We start from the raw sequence: 19,297 nt of genomic DNA on the forward strand, positions 1-19,297 counted from the left end.
GTAATAAGTCACACTGCTATACGAAGATACCCTTTCATTTGCAAGTATTTTTTTTGGCACTAGAGTTCAATGAGAACATTTTAAACACTTTGTGTGTTATTTAAAGTCACTTCTGCTAAGAAACAGAAGAACATCCACCAGAACTCATGCGATCAAACTTGGTTCTCAAATTCATCCATGTAACCCAAGACAGAATTTACCCATTCCTTGTAAACTTGCTGTAAACAGCATTTGTTGACATGATAAGGTCTCTGAGTATACAAGTCTTGCTAAGTTACAACACGTACTGTCGGTACACTACATCTTTTAAGCATACTAATGTTTGTTTAAAAGAGCACAGTTTGGTTAATAAAACATTCAAGACTGATACGCAATGAGGCTGAAACCAATGCTTTCCATTTTATTTTCAGGTCTGAAGTAGAGAATACAAGCTTGTGTATGCTGTCAGCTGTTCACATGCCTTATTAACAAATGTGTCCAAATCGTAAAGCTTTAAATGTATTTGTACATTCATTTTATTACTAGACTGTTTTATCCATGTTGGCACAGGTAATCCATGCAAAGTACAGTTACTCACACCTCATAAACCATGCTGCACAGAAAAATATGAATTTAAAAGCAAGGGCACTTGTGGCATCAAGTCAACATGTAAATATATTATAAAACCTAGACTCCTATGATCACTGCAGACAAGAAATCACTCAGTTTCAAATTCTGATGTTTGTAAATACTAAACAAATTCATACCTGCTACCTAGAGACAAGTATTACAAATAAACATTAGCATGCCCAGCATTAGACACTGATGAGTGCGTTCGGTGCTGTGGATGTTCACATTATTAAACATAAATATGTCTTTAAGAAAACCTTTCACCCAAAGCTCTGACCACTGAAGGACCAAAGTAAAATGTTTTTCCTCGTTTAAAATGGCAATGTGTGAACCCAGTACATTACAGATTAACTTAGCATAAATAAGTCAGATCAGTGGTTTTCTTTTCAGATAATAAAAGCAAAGCCTTCTTTGGTAATCTTTACTCTCTTAAGCAAAAAGAGCAGAAAAAAAGCATTAAGGTCATTTTTGGAGGCTTTGACTGAAAAGATGCTGAACACCTTATTAGATAAAATACCGGTATTCTCATTTGGTCATTCAGAGGTACAGGATCTTTCTTTAATTATGTAAAGTCCCATGTTAATTAATACAAATATTTAGAGGAACTTATGACTTGTCCCAGGCGTCTGTTACAAGACATAAAACATAAACAAGTGCACATCATTCATCCTGCAAACACTATTGTTTTGTATAGCATTTATGTTCGGTGATAGTTGAAGGGCCCTGTTCTGAATTATATAACTATGCATCTTTTCCTCCACGTCACAAAGGTGACACGGCAGGAGAGCATCAGCAGTTATGTGGGATTCTATCCCTGTGAAAGTTAAAAGTATACATTACTACTCACAAATTTCTGGTTCAGATATGTGCAAAAATTATGTAAGGGCAGGTAAGCGGATTCTCTATTTTTGGACCATATTAAGAAGCAGCACAAGTCAAAACAGGAAATTTATTACACGTTAATCCTCAGGGTATCTCTGTTCTTCACTCAGAGATATCACTGTACCTCATAAACTGATATGTAAACTAGTTTTAATCTCACTTGCTCAGACACCAGCTGGAGTCAGGGCACGTGTTACAGTGCAGGTTACCTGTCCAAGGAAATTTTCAGGACCCCGTCAAGTTAGCGCAGCTCCCACTGAAATCTCTACTGCTGTGTTATCACAGTCACCACTGCACAAGCTAGCTCAGCTATACCCGACATATGTTGCATTCACCCTTCTGCAGTGCTGACTTGTGCTAGATAGGATCCTGGATCTTCCTTGCTCACTCCTCCTTTATACATTCATACTGTATTTTGGGACTATCGTGAGCTCCTTGTACCCCAACTTCTTGCACCAAGCCCTTTCCTCAACCACAGCAAGTCGTGCTGGCTATCCCCCCTTTCCCCCTCTGCCCTAACCCAAGTATTTAATATATCAACTTAGTGCAACTGGCCTTACCTAGCTCTTCCCCTTCCTCCAGCCCCAGCCTCCCCTGCCTCCTCAGCGCTTCACCCTTCTACACAATACCAGAGGCCCTCGAGCCCCCCACATCCTGGCTGCCGCAGGTGCTCTGCCCTCTCTGATCCAAACCTCTCCTCCCCTGCCCACACTGAGACCCCTGATGGACGTCCTCCCACATCCCATACTTGTCCACCTGAGCTCCTGATGGGAAATCCCAACTGACAAGCCTGGAGGTCCCTTGAGAATACAGAGAAGAAAGAAGCAGCCCCAGCTCTGTACAGACTGCACATCCATGCTTAAGCCACAGCTGTTCCTCTCTGACCATCCCCTAAAATGCTGTATCCTTCACAGTACCAGCAAAGAGGGAGCTTTTAGGGACAGAGAAGGTGGAGAGGGAGAGAGAGACATACATACACACATGGATTAGCTCATGACATTCTCCTGAGGTGTCACATACTTTGGCATTCTGTGTCGTGCCAAGGAGCCAGGCTCCCTGTTTCGAGAGTTTGATATTGACAGCAAGAGACCAGTCCCAGGCAGTGGGTAACATGGAAGTCTGCCCAAGGAGCATCCTTAATGCATCCAAAAATTTAAAGGAAAAATATAATTGTCTCACTGCTATAAAAAGGTATTTAATTAAGTCAAATATGGCTAAAAATGCATTTAACTTCCATGATTATAATTTAATCCTCTGGAGAATATTATGAGCCAAATACCTGGGATTTGTAATTAATGGAACCAGATTTACTTCAGCCCAGCACTGACTGAAAACAGAAAATTTGTTTCCTATAGGAAAAAAAAAAGAAGAAAAAAAAGAAAAAGGCTTTGCATATAATGTAGTAGCGTTACAGAATAACTAATGCATTCAAAATCTGACCCTGTAAGCACTCAGATCAGATACCTGCTGAATAAACACAGGTCATACATGTCAGAACTGCCACAGGCAGTTTAGGTTGTTATTTTCTTCCAAGATGAGGACTGCCTGCAGCTAATTTAACTCACATATTATAACCCCCCATTTCTTTTCTTTCCTCCTCCCCCTACTTCTTCCCACAGCTTTGGATAGTTTTTCATCACTAAAGAGACACACCTACTGTGTCTCCCTTATCTTAGAATTGGCATTACCAACAGGAGGGAAAAGACGGACAATGCCAAGTCATTCCTGGTTACTCAAAACACAAAGTACAGCAGTGTGCAGATAGCACCAGAATGTGGCCTGCAGAACTCATTCTCACCCCCAGCAATACTAAATAAATACCGCCAGTACTGCAAGCCATCGACACGCAACCATAATTTTCACTGAAGCAAATTAATTAAACTTGAATAGATTCAGCTTTCCACTTTAACTCCATTTTCTATTCAACACAACTGCTGCCTCCAATAGAAAAAGGTATTTAAAATTAGGAATTCAACATCGTTGCTAGAACTACGAGTATTGCTTTCAAAAAAATCAACCCAACCAAACAAAAAGAACAGTTCTATAAACCTTTGAGCAACCTTGAAGTTTTTGATGAAATATTTTAAAATAGGACTATGATTAAATGCCAGGGCCTACTGTCTTACGATGGCAAGTGCTACAGTTTAGAATGTGTTATATTTCAACTAAGGAAAACAATAACAAGCATCTGTCTGTGGGGTTTTGCTGCCCAATGAATTTTTTTTATCAACATTCATTTATGCTGATAAAACACTGATGGATTACGTTCCACAGGAGTAATAAAAGTGCCTTTTTTCTGTGTACGTGGGATAGATTTGGCTACTTCTGCAAGCTATCTCCCACTCTCTAGTTGTACTAGATAGAAATGTGTCTTCATTGTTAATCAGTGTTAAAGAGCCAGAAATGGGTTCCTACTTCCCACTTACATCAATGGATATTACAAACCAAAGTAATGTTCAATATTTGTTTTTCCATAAGAGGAAAGGCAAATTGGTTTTGAATTTATGACTGCAGTTCCTTTCCAGCCAGCCTGATTCCATTCAATTTAAGAGCAGGCCAGACAAAGCCAGTTAGTCTTTTCCATTAAGATCTGAAAGCGAGGTATCTACTGCTCATATATAAGCCAAATGCACTAGCGAGGTTGACCCAACATGCTTTCCTCAAACTCACTAGGTGTGGAAGGAGTTAATTCCATTTCCAGTCCGTTCTCGAACTGAGCTACTCATTGTCTCCTAGGCTTCCCAGCTACAAATGGATTCAAGGCAAACAACTTCTTTGGAAAGAATCTAAAGTATTTGATGCTATGAGGTAGCACCACAACATAAAGGAATAGCACACACTTTTCACAGAGGAAACCCTAACCTATTTATTTCCCTTTGAAAGCTGTGCCCTTTGGTTCTACTGATTATTGTTCGTATAGCACTTACTCATTCTTTTTATGAAAGAAAATGAGCTATTATAGGAGAGCGAGTTATTACAATTACAATAACAGGGACCTTTCCTGTTATTCTTAAACACTAGTGTGTGGTCTAAGCAGTAAAACTGCAGCGGGCAGTTCATTTTAAACGGTATTTATACATTACATTTTCAATCACAGGTTTTAATCAATATTTCTCCAAATTACTGCACTAATAATCTGTTCTTAAATGGAGTTTTTAATTTGGTTTTGATTATTCTTTGACCCCTGTGAACCATGCAAAAGCATGTTCTGCTTATAAGAAACGAGGTTAAAACGAAACTTTAGAAATATCAACTGTATAGCTTTTACCAAGACAAATGCTAGCCATGGTTATCAACTTTATAATTGCTTATTTAGTCATCAGGTTTCCCCAGCATTACTGACTTCCAGCTCGTTTTTTTAAACATTGATGGCATGGGCGTGCTTCTTGCACAATGGCTTATCCTTCTTGGAGTAGAACGGTTGACCTTCCAAATTCACATGGCATACCTAGAATTAGAGAGGGGAAAAGAGAGAGAGAGAGAGAGAGTTAGTTTAGGTTTTGGTTTGGTTAGTGGCACGCTTAAACACACACAGCCGGCTCAGACTTCAAGGCCTAGATTCCAATCCTTGCAATGCATGATCAGCGTGGTCCTAAGGGTACCTCCTGCTGTGGCACCACCAGACATTCATTCATTCCCTTCACTACTTGGGTGGATTTTGTGATCAAGGAATGACTCAATCAGACCGCTGGTATCGCTGAAATTGTGGATCATTTTTCAGTGAATAAAGTTCACTGCCTGGCTTTGTAAGTGCCAGCGCTGGCACAGCAAAGAGTGTGAAAACGCATAGCTGAGGTCAGGGCAGCCTAGATGTAGGTCAGCGTTATCTGCCCTGGAATTATGCTGATATCCACACTGGGCAGCACAACATGTGAGATCAGAGTTAGCTAAATCACTTAAGGAAGTCAGTGCATTAGAATCTAATAAATGTTGTCCTTGCTTACAGCAGGCTTAAGAGCAGCGAGAGATAACATTGGTGATGTGCTACTACACGGGGAAGGAAAAACCATGTACATGAATATGAGGATAAGCACATCAGAAAAAACCTGAATATTTAAGTCCAACAAATCTTAGAAATTGTCACTTCTGGTGTGGCCAACATATTATTTCTTAGCTAATTAGAGGCTCTTTTATTACCGTATGAATCATATGCTGGAGAGCAGCACAGCTGTATTGAAACCATATGAAAAGTACTGCTTATCATACAGATTTAACTACTGTGTGTGCAGTGGAGGAATATGGCCACACTACAACTGATGAGTGTGACCAAACTCTACATGAATTACTATTCATTCTCCCTAAACAGATTCCTTTTTGCAAGTTTCAATAAGAATTCTGAATGGAAATGCAAACTGCACTTTGCATTTGTAAGTAAGATTATGCCTCTAGTATTCATTGGTATTAATTTATTTTAAATCCTGATTTATCTGGTAAATATTAGAATAATAGCAAATAGTGCTATATACAACTATATATATATACACACATATATATATACACACACACACGCAGACTCTCTAAAAATGTATGATTTATTAAAAAGCATTCACTTGTGATGGTCAGATTTATTAATTCTAATAAAAGTTTACAGAGGAGAAGAGAAATGACTCTAATCCCTCTTCATCTGTAAGAAAGAAATGTAATTCAATCCCTCTGCATCCTATGGCATATGTTAGTCATTTCTGCTCCAGGTCTTCTCCTGTTACTTAATGATTTATGATGAAAGCATGAAGAAATGAGATAGTATTTGGTCTAGAACCTACAGCACAGATGAAGCAGGTGTCATGCCAAGTATGTCCAAGGGCTTCAATGAATTTGTCTCCAGCTTCAACAGGGAAATCACAGCCATGGCATTTTGTGCTGAACAAAGCAATATAATCTAAAAGAATAAAAAAGCAAACTTAGAACAAACTCTTATAACATGATCACCCAAAAGAAATGGAACGTTTCCAGAGGTCAACTTTTTTGAATTGTTTTTGCTCAGATTTTCCTACTAGATTCATTAAAACCCCTCCATAACAAAAATTTAGAGCTGCATTTTCTTTCTCCCCCCCATTGTTTAAATACAAATTCAGTGCAACACCCTTTAGATTGGGACAGAAGCATCAAAACTGAGCAGAGAGATCCACGCATATTGTATAGAAGCACTGTCAGAAGAAGAGCTTCTCACCCCAGTAACAGATAGATTTCTGCTGAGCAGAAGATAAAAGGGAAGTTATGGGGACAGGAGCAAATGTGAAGGGAGAGACATTAGAGCTAACTGTTATGATAGGTTAGGGAGATAAATGAAGTCAGGCACTCTGGGACATAGGGCCCAAAAGACCAGTACTCTGCTAACCTATCATTAAGTGGAAAAAATACCAAGAAGGAAACATTTTTAGATGTGGACAGGGAAGACAAAATACACTTTTGGTTGGGTAGCTGGTTTCATTTTGTCCATCAATTGATTTATTTGTATGTTGCTTCCGTACAACATAAAGCACATGAATACTAACCGTCCACCTTGCCATACCTTTCTCACAGTAAGGTTCTCCATCTTCCATATGGAAGAGGCTATTCCCAAATGGCTTCTTACAAGCAGCACAAACAAAGCAACTTGTGTGCCAAGTCTGTCTTAGGGCATGCATCACTTCCTGTAAAATAAATAAACAAAAAGCTCCAGCAGGATTGCAAGCACTGCAACTACCTACTGGAGAAAAAACGCAAGGCAGAGATGCTCAAAACCTTTCACTTTTGTTTCAGGCAGTTCCTTTCCTCAAAAGTCAGAAGTATAACAGAAGCTAAGCTCCAACGAAAAGAGACAAGTATGAGTACTGCAAAATTTCCAGAGCAACGTATTTGCCAAGATGAAACAACATTGTTCAGCCAGCTGTTTGTATCAACACTCCCAGTTGCTGTTGCAGGGGAGATTCTGCACAAAGATTTAGGTTTTTTCTCCTTTGTTTGGACATTAGGAACTCTTCAATGCAAGCATATAATTTGTTATTTCAATTTTAAGGAGCATTTTCACCTCTAAGACTAAGAAATGCTCAAAGGCGATAATTATTAAAGTCTGATGTTTTCAAAGCAACTTTGACTATCTACTTATTTCTTCAAGCTTCTCACGAGAACTCTTTACCAATGGGATTTTTAAAAAGAGTTCCTGGATTCTGACTTAGGTGATTAGTCAAAATGAGTCTGAGCGTCTGTTCCAAGGCCATGTGTTCATCACAAGCAAGCAAATTCTGCATAAATAATGTTCTTTACAGAAGAGAAGCTTGACAGTGTACAGGTGGCAGTTTTTAAACACACTTGTGATGACCCTTATATAATCACAAGCACTGTAAAGCCACTAAGTCTCTGGCACCAAATTGAGCTGTCTTTAGACTCCCACCATACTCAACTGTTTCTTCCTCTCCTACACAGACACCCGTGTTCACAAATAAGTGTTCACAGGACAAAACCTTTCTTTGTCAGGCTACCTTAACCCTTAGCAGTTCTTCAGTTGTGTGTGTAGCCTCGCAAAAGCTTATTCAATACCAAGAAACGATGGCACAGGAAATAGGAATAAATGATTGGAATTAATACAGGGATTTAACAACTTTCTGGCATAAACATCACCTTACAGCATTGTTAATACTGCTAGTAACTTTTTAATGTATCTTATTTTAGCCAAATTTCTGTGTTCACCTCAACTAATAATGACTAATGGAGAGTCAGCATTCAGACTCTGACAACTCTCCTTTTTAGTCTTTTCTGTGTAATACACATCTTGAGCAGAATACTCAGATTTTATCACATTCTTTCTTCCATCCAATATGGAGCAATCTCTATTCATTCTTATCTTGTCATTCCTAAGTTCTGCAAGCCCAAAAGCTGCTGCACTGTCCTCTAATGTCTAATTAAGTACCTACTAATTTATCAATCTTGTGTCAGTTCAGTATTTAACTGTGCACCTCTGTCAAACTCTCAAAGGGCCAGATGCTTAAATGGAGTAATTTAGCATGGTTAACTTCAGTGAAACAGTGACTTACAGCAGCTGAGAATCTAAGTTCTGTCTTACACTGTTTCTGATTAAATACATAGATTCTGATTCTTTGAAAATTTTATTTCCATCGACTGAGATAAAAAGAGACTGAAATCCATTTCCATGCCATTAATCAAAATAGTCTAATTTATGCTTTCCATACAGAAAACCACCATTGAGATTCATTAACTTCTGCTACTGTTTGCAAAACAGTTATCACCGATAAATAGGCTTGGATCCATTTATGAACCTCATTGAGCAAAGAAGCAAAGAACAGATAGAGAAATCTTATTAATATAAATAGAGGCAGCTGGCATCTTTGCCATTTTCCCAATGAAAATCCTTAATGATGGACTGATCTGTGCCAACGCTAATTAGGTAAGTCAGTACTCTGCTGCGAAATTACTCCTACTGCTGCAGAGCCAGACCTCCACCATAAATGACTGATGCCACCTCCCCTAATCGGCAGTAGCAGAGAAAAGCATCTTCTCAGTCAATGCCACCATTTAGACAGATGTCAAAAGATGACAGCTAAGCAGTCGAAAGAGATGCGGTACTTCTTTCTTCCTTGGTAAGAGAATCATAACACATGTACATTGTAATTGCATGCATAAATGAACTGCTAAAAGTATCCTACTGTATTCAAGCCGCATTATCATCTAAGGTATAGGTAGAGCATTTTTACTTGTGTCTAGGCATGAGCATATCTTTTAAAATGGCATCTCTTTGTCTTTGATTCTGATCATTTTATTTACTCTGTTTTATTGTTTTGTTTTTGATTTAACAGAAGTCATCAGAATTACTCTCATCAGCTGTGCTGATAGCTAACAGTGAGGTGCAGTATGAGCATTTAGCCCATCTAAGATCACCATCTTCTCCATGCAACTTTAGATTAAGTCAAGTATTAAAACATTCCCCTTCAAGTCTCCCTTGCATAAATACAAGAAAAAGAGGGATAAGAAACATGCTGTGTATATGATAGCAGAGAAAATGAAATGTGTTCTACACCTGAGAGATGGTAATTGGATTACTTATTCTTTCTAGTTGGATAAAGTACAAGAATAGCCAAGGTTTTGGTTACATGATGATTAGTATAAAAACAATGTGTTCCTCATTCCAAAATTATCAGGCTAAGAAAGTATTACCGAAAGGGAGGAAACAAATAACTTCAATCATTGCTTCCAGTTTAAGTTATTTCTAATTTCAGTGGACCACATATAGTTGAAGTAATGGTTCTTTTTCTTACCCCCATGATCTTAGTGTGGCATCTGGAGCAGGTTGGTGCAAAGAACTGCTCATAACAGCGCTCACAGTAGACGCTATTCTGCTCTTCCACAAAGCACATGTCAGCCAAGGATGTCTTGCAGTAAGCACAGTTGAATTCTTCTGGGTGCCAAGAGCGACCCATGGCTACTAGGAAAGGACCCCTATGAACAAAGATACATTTTACTGCAAAGATACCGAGTGACTACAACTACAAACCCATTTTGCTCAGTGCTGCATCCATGTCTAACAAGAATTCTATTCAAATTATGAAGGTGCATATTAGAATAAGACCCAGAAACCTGAGCAGAAAGCATCTTTTTAACCATTATTACTAAAACACTTCACCAACAGTTTCAAGTATTTCATTGTTTAGACACATCTATTGTATTTCCAAATAGCTGACAGAAAAATGATCTGTGGTTTTTATATCTGCATAGCTGGAAGTGATCTTTGTGACCAGCTGCAAGGACAATAGGAAAAAGACCAGGGTTTGTAAATCAGAAGATAAATTTTGTGATTACCATTTGTAATCACGAAAAAGCAGGCAAATTTCCAAACCTACCCACATACATTTAATATCCTGCCTTATTTTCTTTTGAGAGACTGCTGCACGTTCTAGAAACATTAGAATATCAGATGACAAGGTGCTGCTTGATTATATGGAAGACACAAATTGGTTTTGGTGATTTAAACTTGATTGTAATGAGATGCAGCAATCAGAATTTAATTCTTTTATCACTGGAATCTTTCTGTTTCTGAATATATGAAGGGCGACAAGCAGTAGTTCCACATCCCCAAACTAGCTCCTTTCAGTGGATGAGACTGTCATTAAATGTGGATTACTTCAAGTTGGTTAGCAGTCCAGAGAGTTACACTGGGCACTGATCCAGCAGAACGAACTGGGAGAGGCATGCTATGAATCACTGATAATAGAGTGTGGGCATTATCTTTCCAGACACAAAAGCAACAATTACATCTGGCTGCTGTTCCAAAATGATGTCTTGTTCCTTTTCTACTGTCCTTCTACCATCCTCCAACTCTCCCAAAGCAATGGTGTATGTACCTCTTTGAAGGGGTACTTTAAGGACCAGAAACTCATTTAAAAAAACAGTGATTTGCCACAGCATCCATGAAACAAACCATCAGCACGTATAACTTCACAGTGATAAAAACGTGAACCACACCATAGCAGAATGAGCTCTGGAAATGTTAAATTAATGAAGCAGATAAACTACTCAGCAGGGTTGTCTGTTAACTGAGGCTTAGGCTCTGGTACTGTGCGTTAATTTATAAAGCCAGTCTCCCCGTGATACTGTCTTTTCTGCTTCATCCCTCTTCAAAACCTTACCGAATTATGCTGTTACAGTGCCCACAGAGAGGAGTTCGGTTGCTGGCTGGAAAACGCTCGGCCCTCTGAATCGTTCCGCGGGCTATTGCAGGAGCCAGGGGAGAAGCTGAAACTGGAGACGGGTAAGCAGAAGTAGAGGCAGGAGGTGGTACCGGAGCACCCCTGGGAAGGATGTTCTTTGTGACAGTGGTGGTAGTTTTTCCAGGTGCAAACTTCTGAGAAAATGTCTCGTCTGTTACCCAGGGAGGACGGCTTGCTGGCTCAGTGTTGGCAGGGGTGTAGGAATGAACTGGTGCAGGTGCTGTTCAAAGCATGCCAAAAGAAACCAAGAAGGATTTTTATGTCTTTTCTTCCGATGGCAAAACAATAACCAATTGTTATTGTTTTAGGACAATTTATTACGGCCTGTCCCATTATCATTCACTAATTATGGACTGAAGCCAAGGATTTCAGCACAATCGTTGGCTTTGAATCCACGTGCATGACATAAAGCACTGCCTGCTGGCTTGCAAAGACTTTAAGGCGACCATTCTCAAATAGATCTCTTCATTTTCCAGTAGAAATGGATACGACAGTTCTGTGATAATTTGGAATGCTGCCATGAAATCTGTTTTAAGACGGCTATAAATAGAAAGGCCAGATTGGGCCACAAAGTTTTACACCGAATTCCATACAATTTCAATACAAAGTTATGCTTAGATTTTGATTTCATTACTCTCATTCAAATGAAGCGTTTTCCACAGATGTCAGCACTGCTTACCACTTGTAGAATGTTAAGACTCCTAGGTTTCTGACAAATAATAGACTCACACAGGGAACACAGAGATAGAGAGCACTGCGAGCAACACTGAAGGAGCCAATTCAGCTCACATGATGAACAGAACAAAGCCAGCAGCACGCAGAGGAAGGCCAGACTTGCGGTTGTGACTGATCTTAAGTTCTGCTCTTGGCTCTGCCACAGACTTCCTGTATAAACTTTGGGCAAGCTGCAGTATCTTTGTGCCTCAGTTCCCATCTATAAAGTAGAAACATTATACTTCCTTTCTCCCACCTTTTCAATAGCACATAAAATTGTGCACAGACTGTGTCTGTTTGGATGTATCAGGCTTTAATCTTGGGTGGAGCTTTATCGCATAAAAATAAGCAGAAGCTAGAGCCTGTTCATACTGAGATTTTTCCCACTGCTTTGCTCTTTCCAAAACGCCAGAGCTGGCACTGTGCAGGGCTGCAGTCATTGCCTAAGAAACAACCTCACTTAGCCAAGTACAGGAGTACTAAAAGCAGTTTTTCCTACGCAAAGAAAACAAGCGAAGGATTGTCAGCATGTGTGAAAAGGAGTAGAAGCTTGGAGAGCTGAAATGTTCTGCCCAAAGCAGAGATTTGGAACAGAAGCCAAGTCTCCCATACTCAAAGCAAACACTCTGCAAAGCAGATCACCGTGCCAAAAAAATGATGAGCAAACATACGATGTGTGGTTTCAAGGGGCTTTCAGGTAAGAAGGTATTTCAAGCAAGGAGAGGTTTCAGAATATAACACCAATGTCTCTGGATAATAAAGTGGTGATAAGATGATATTTTACTTAACGCTCCATACAGAACAACATAAATGGATTATTATTCTCAATGTGAGGGCTTAAACTGCATATATGCCTACATACTGTGGTCAGTCAGCTTAGTGATCTCTGATTCTATTCTTCTTATTGAGTTCAGAGTTGCTATCACATCTTCCTGATAAAACACTTCTATTCTTCGGCATCAGGTTTTCTCCTTCACTGCATATCCCACCTTAGCTTGAGGCATCTGCTTTTTTTTATTATTATTTTTTTTTTCTCTTGGGAATGGTAAACAGTGTTTAAAGATTTCTGAGCAGAGTTTGTATCCAATGCCTTTAAACCCCGGGGCTGTTGCTATTTATGTATTATAGTATTAAGCCAGGCAAAATTAGAAGGCAATATTTCATCTCTAATTGGTGAGTTCAAAAGGCTCCCACCTAGGAGACTCTGTAATTAAATAAGGTGACTTCTAGCTCACTCAGTTCTGTGAAAGGATTCTCCCTCCCCCACGGCCAGTTCTTGTTCATGTAAAGTAAGGCAACGCATACCACAAAGGACCTAACAAAATGGTCAGATATTCAAACCCAGGGATCCAAAAGCAAACAATGAATGCAGTTAACGTTTTTAGGACTGTTTTTCTTGTTGTTGTTAAATAATTGTCTTTACTAAATTACAAGCTCTTCATTTTCCACTTCCCCCCCCCCTGCACTCCCATCCCTTAATTTCACGATGTCATTATTTTATTTTTTCCAGTTTATTCTGATCTATGTAGACAGCATATGACTTATCTGGGTTCACAGTAGCCTAGACTCCTTTGAAGGACGAACTCTTGGGATGCAGCTTCTTTATTCTCTATAACTTCTATTTCTTTTTTATTCTCCCTTTCCAGCAACTAAACCCTTCATTTTCAATTGCTGTAAGAAGATATCAGGGGAATTACTGCAAAATGACAACTATCGGGTGTTCACAACTGCTCTGATTTCTCCATAGTTAACTAACATTTCAGCCATTACCATTTAATTTTAAAAGCTGGGTTTATTACCATGTGAACAGGTTGGAATTACTATAAGGTTTAAAATACCATCATTGCAATGAGTTTGACCTGTTTCATTAACAATGAGATTTTAGTAACTGTTATTAAAAAGGAATTATTTTCTTACTATTTTCTTACTATCTTACAGTTATATTCCCCAAACTTCTATGAACAGCTCTTTATTTCCTCAGCAGGTACTGCAAATCACGTTTACCTCGCATGTTTATATATTTCAAAAGCTTTCAACATTTATACAGCAAATCAAAAGTGCTGTTTGCTGCACACTGTATCAGCGAACCTTTACCTGTGCAGGAGTGAATACTTGAAATAATTCAGTAACTCAACCTCCATCACCTTGTTTCTCAGCCTTCAGATTCTCTTCTAGTAGGAGAGAAACAATGGGACTACTGTTATGTGAAGAGAATGGTAGGAGAAGAAGAGGTCTTTTAACAACTGTAGGAACAAACCGATTCCGTGCTTCTGAGGAATTTGGAACTCTCCTCAGCCCTTCATTTACTGCCAATTGATATTGTATATACTGTTCAAATGCATAACAAATGACAGACAAAGGAGATAATGCAACAGGTCCTCTATAAGACGACACTACTCCTATTCAGAAGAACTTAAAATGAAATAAGAATGTACATAACCTGCTATTCTAGTCTTGAATGTGTTAAGGCATTAGTGAAAAGTTCATTGAGATCTGTGGGAATCTTAACACTAATTTCTAAAGGAACTGATCAAGCCTTTTCATTTGAGCCATTTTACATATGTGAGTAGTCCCTGTTTGGACTTACTGATTTAAAAGGAAATATCTCCTTTCTCGTTTTTAAGTATTGTGTTACTTTATAGTATAAAGCTGGCCTTTGGCTTGCTTGAAATATATGAAAGCACTATTGTAGTCTGGGAAGTGCAGGAAAGAGAGACGCGAGTGTTTTCTGCCACCTAGTGGCCCATGTTTAGAAAATAAGTCTATGTGCCTCTTAAAAGAAGTTACGTAACGTGTGGGACAGAAGTGGGTGAAGATCTCCCTATAGGAACAACAGAAACAAAGATTTTTAGCAGCAAAAAGTTCCTAGAAGAATTAAGTTCTTCTCTCTCCTTACTTTAAAGCACAGACTTTCTGATTTGCTCGCATCTGAGCTACATACTCCACAATGCAGTTTCACTGTGAGATTAGTTTCAGTATAAACAATATTTAATCCCGTTACTTTTCAATACAATCCAGATTAAAATAGTCTTGTAGACCACCTTAAGTGGCTGATTTTTGTTTCTGAATGTTACACATAAGGGACTGTATGTTTTAATCTGGAAATCTCTAGTGTGGAATTTTAGAGCAAGTAAGGCATCCTATTCCTGCTAACGCTGACTGATAGCATAAAGGAATTCCTTTGCTAAATTCCCCACTGCAAATCCTTACAGTTATATTCATCATTCCAGCATTTTCATGCACTGGATTTACCAAAATAGAAATCTCAAGTGTAATTGGTTAAAGTGAGAGTACAGTTATTGCTAAGGCATAAGGTTGCACTTGGAGGAAAAAGATGATCGCTGTGGTCTCATGTATCACCCTTTGAGAATAGCTGATCCTTTCAGATGAAGGTTGCATTTTACACTGCAGGGCAGAATTTATATGCATTGGCAGAGCTGGATGAGGAGCTTTTATTACTAATTCCTCAGTGACAGGACCTATCAGTGATTGGAAATGTTCCTTCCTCCATCTCTTGTTGTGAGAGTAGAGAAACAATGGAACAGGCTTCCTACTGAGGCAGTCAACACCCTGTACTTTTCATGGTTCAAGAGGCACTGGGCACCAATAATTAGCTTTAACTTGTGCTTATCCCTTAAAATGACCAGGCTTTTGGATCTGATGCTCTTTGTAGGTACCTCCCAATGGAACTATTCCATTCTAGACTAAACTCCTGAATAGTACAGAGAGACTTCCTGTTTTTCTCTCTGTGAACTTTAATGCTATTTGCATCTGTAGTATTACATTTGTATAATTTCATATTTTCTCATGTCATCTGGAATACATAATATCCTTTCATTACCTACAGAAGTAGAATTTCCCACATGCAGGCAGACGAAGCCTAGATTTGAAGTAATTTTGCTGCCTACACAGTGACACAGAACACAGTTCTCATGCTGCACTTTTTCTATTTGTCATTGTGAGGCAGCGGGGCTCAAAACCAGCAATATATGGAATTGCAAAGATGCCTATCACAGAGAGTGAAAGCAGTGCTTCTTATCCTGAATTGAATTCAACAGCCAGCTTCTTCCCTAACAGATACAGACATTGGTTTATGTCTGCTGCAGGTCTGTGTAAACTAGAGTTTGCACTGCCCCCAAATGAGCATGAGATTTTGTACTACTCAGTTTATTTTGAATACACTTCCTACAGCTTGCTCAAATCTGCATTATGGAACTAAATCCTCTGTTCTCATCTTTCTTTCATTTGCAAGACAGACGCAACACTTGAGTGAGAACACAGTGTGTGCTGACTCACCTAAGCAAAATGAAACAAAGAGAAAGCAAAACCTTTATTGACTCTGAGGTCCCTAAATAGCTTATTAAAGCTCTGAACAGGCTTATTTTTCCACCTTTATATCTCAAATAAAAAGATAAATCACTCTGTCTGATTAACTAAGTCTGCTTATCTAAGTAAAATTCTGGTGTCAGTTTTAATGCAGGAGATCAAGAAAAGGATGGGTTTAAGACTGTTCAGATTGTTTGGTTTTTCATATGTACTTGACTGTCAAAATAAAAATCAACATCCCTTGCTAAGATTAGAAAACTTAATGTGGAACAGAGCTGCATTTAGACTGCTAACTCATTTCATTTGTTCACTTTGAAGGTTCACATTTTGGTCATCACTGGTTTTAGAAGTGAACTCCATTTGTAACACATTGATACAAAGAGGATTTAAATAACATCAAGGAGTATATTTTCCACCTAAATGAATAATCAAATATATTCCTCAAGTAATTGGATCTGAGGGAAAAGGAAGAACAGTATTACTAAGTACTTTAACAAGCCATTCTTTAATCTAAATATAAGCCTGAATTTGACAAATTCATTACGTGGTTTTATCTATGTTGAAAATATCCTGCTCCATTTATTTGCTTTCCATTCTAAGGTGTGCTTTCTCAAGCTAATTTATCAACTTTATAGAAATGCCCTGAGGTTCTTAATTGGGTATACTGGGCTATTTTGCAAATGCATTTGTTTTGAGAAGCTAGCCTATGCACCATTTTTACACGCTGCTCCATTGTTTATCTTCTTCCTCCTCCATTTGTTGCACATATTCACTAATACAAATACAACACAATCCTTGATCTGAAGCTGAAACAAAATTATCAGTTCAGTCGGTTCTAAAGTGTATACAAATTTCCTGATAACATGTCGGTCCTATAGCAAAATGTACTCTAAGAGAAATGCCCATGTGTACCAGTATTTAGGAATCCTCTTACCTGGCTGGTAGACAGAGGGCTTTATACTAGCAGTAGTGACAACTCTTGGTTTTGAAGCAGCAGGACTTTCACCATAGCTTGCAGAAGCTGGCACTGGTGTATATGACTGGCTTGTGTTTCTAAAAACAAAACGAAGGTATGAGCAACTTTATCAACAGCAAAAGTTACTGAGTACAAAAGGAAGAGATTTGGAAGTTTCTGAAGTACCCCAGAAGAACTGTCTGTGAGAGCAAGAGAGAGAATATGGTGAGATTCATTGTTACCATTGCTAAGAGAGACTTGGAAGCTCCTTAGAAAGAAAAAGAGCCTCATATTTAGATTGAGATCATAATTTATTTTTTTTTTTTCTAATGTTTGGATTCAGTGACTGAAAAATACATGACATGCAATACTATTACGTGATTTCTGCATTCCTAGATTAAGAACTTTTGCTCAGGGTTCCAAGCTTCAATAAGGAATTCTTTTTCTTCCATTTTATAGGTTAGATGGTTATTCTGTGTTTAACTGTAGTAACACATTGAAGTATATGCCTCTTCTATTTGCCCATTCCTCAGGATGATTCTGTTTGTAGTAACTTTGCTTCACAGACTCATAAAAGAGCACAATATCCAAAGCAAGCATGAAGCAATGAGGTAAAGAAGTACAGAAAAGGGAGGTGACAAATACTGAGGCGCCTGCAGTAATAAACACGTTTAGTATTCAATATCAGTTTCACTCACCTCAGTAACATAGTTTTATTCTTTCAGTTTCACTACCTCAGTGAGCCAGATATCTATCACCTTGTGCTGTGATTTTAGGAGTTACTTATAAGTTGACATTGTCTATAAGAGACAGTTTGCAAGCATAAGAAAAGACCGTCTGATCTGCAAGATCATGATACATCGTGGCTTGTTCTTTCTCTGACAATGGAAATAGATCCCATCTGAAGAGCAAGTAATAATTTTTACCTATGACAAAACCATCAAATTCCTTCCAATGGTGGTAGAAAACATTCTCGCAGATGTAACTTTTTGATTTCTAATTTTTAACAAAATAAACTTATTCTGGCAATCCAGCTTTTTGCTGCTCTGACAGTACTTAGCAAGATCTAACCTGCAGAGTGCTGCTGCCACAGGCTCATTTATTTTAGCTAGACCTAGAAACATCACTATTGCTATAATGACTGTAGCTAGTTATTTCTTCACCAAGTCTAGGGTTTAGGGCTGGATTTGGGTCTATTAGGGATCAAGAGGCTCTCAAAGATTTTCTCAAAGACTTTTTCAGTGAGTTTGTATTCACTGTAAATTCTTTTGTGAACTGTGCCACGATTTCATAACCACCAAAGCACAGCATACCTTTCAGCTTTCCACTCCGAACATCTACCAGTACACCTATGATGCATAAGAAGACATAGTACCTGGGGTCACTGCACAGAGAATCATTAATTCCACTGTATCACAGACAGGCACTTGAGGGACTTTCAAAACATCTTTAGCTAAATATGCAGTATCTGAAGATTTTTCATTGCTTTAAAATCTAATATTCAATGTGAACTAGACAGAAAAGCAGTAAGAAATACTTACCTTTACAGGATCAGCATTCAATATTTGCTAAGTGAAGAGAAAGACCTTAAACTGTGTGTGTTACAAACTTTATGTGAAAACGGGTTACAAACAAGAAAGCCTACTCCCAGATGTGCAGTTTCACTGACAGCAAGGTTCATTTCAATGTTTCTTCACACACAAAACACAAAGAAATTCTGAGCTGGATTAGTGATACTTCAAACTGCCTTGAAGAGAAATGGTTATTAAAAATCCAAGTGTTTTTTTAAAGTTAAGAGCGTGATAAAACCATGCTACCAGATTCCTTGTATATGTAAGGCAATTAAATCTAAAAGACAAAAAAATAACACTGAAAAGAAGTCTATTCATTGTATCAAGTTAATGACAAAATTAGAAGTCAATTACTGAAATCTGTTGCAAACGTACGATGAACATTAAGTACAGTAAGGAAGATAAAGAGGCTTGTCAAAGAGAAATGAAGTGTTACAGTACATCACTAGAGGTTTTAGTGAAGTTATAAGACTTATCAGAGAGAATTTCTGCTGAAGAAAAGGAAATAGAGTTATCATTAATGAAAAAAAAAAAAAAAC

At 38.4% G+C, this 19,297-nt stretch overlaps 1 protein-coding gene across 5 annotated transcripts in view; it reads right to left on the reverse strand.

Annotated features, from left to right (window-relative positions):
* Positions 1 to 380: 380 nt before the first annotated feature.
* The window catches only part of LDB3 (LIM domain binding 3), a 112,761-nt gene continuing 93,844 nt past the window's right edge, over positions 381 to 19,297 (reverse strand). For all 5 annotated transcript variants that reach the window (XM_072340162.1, XM_072340164.1, XM_072340163.1 and 2 more), the window contains 6 exons: positions 17,167 to 17,285; positions 11,112 to 11,412; positions 9,744 to 9,924; positions 7,004 to 7,124; positions 6,255 to 6,370; positions 381 to 4,939 (listed from right to left, as the gene is read on the reverse strand). In XM_072340162.1, coding sequence (XP_072196263.1) covers positions 4,850 to 4,939; positions 6,255 to 6,370; positions 7,004 to 7,124; positions 9,744 to 9,924; positions 11,112 to 11,412; positions 17,167 to 17,285 — 928 coding nt within the window. In that variant the 3' untranslated portion in view covers positions 381 to 4,849. The remainder of the gene's footprint in view (positions 4,940 to 6,254; positions 6,371 to 7,003; positions 7,125 to 9,743; positions 9,925 to 11,111; positions 11,413 to 17,166; positions 17,286 to 19,297) is intronic.

Source organism: Excalfactoria chinensis, chromosome 6 (genome assembly GCF_039878825.1).
Source record: "Excalfactoria chinensis isolate bCotChi1 chromosome 6, bCotChi1.hap2, whole genome shotgun sequence".
NCBI lineage: Eukaryota > Metazoa > Chordata > Aves > Galliformes > Phasianidae > Excalfactoria > Excalfactoria chinensis.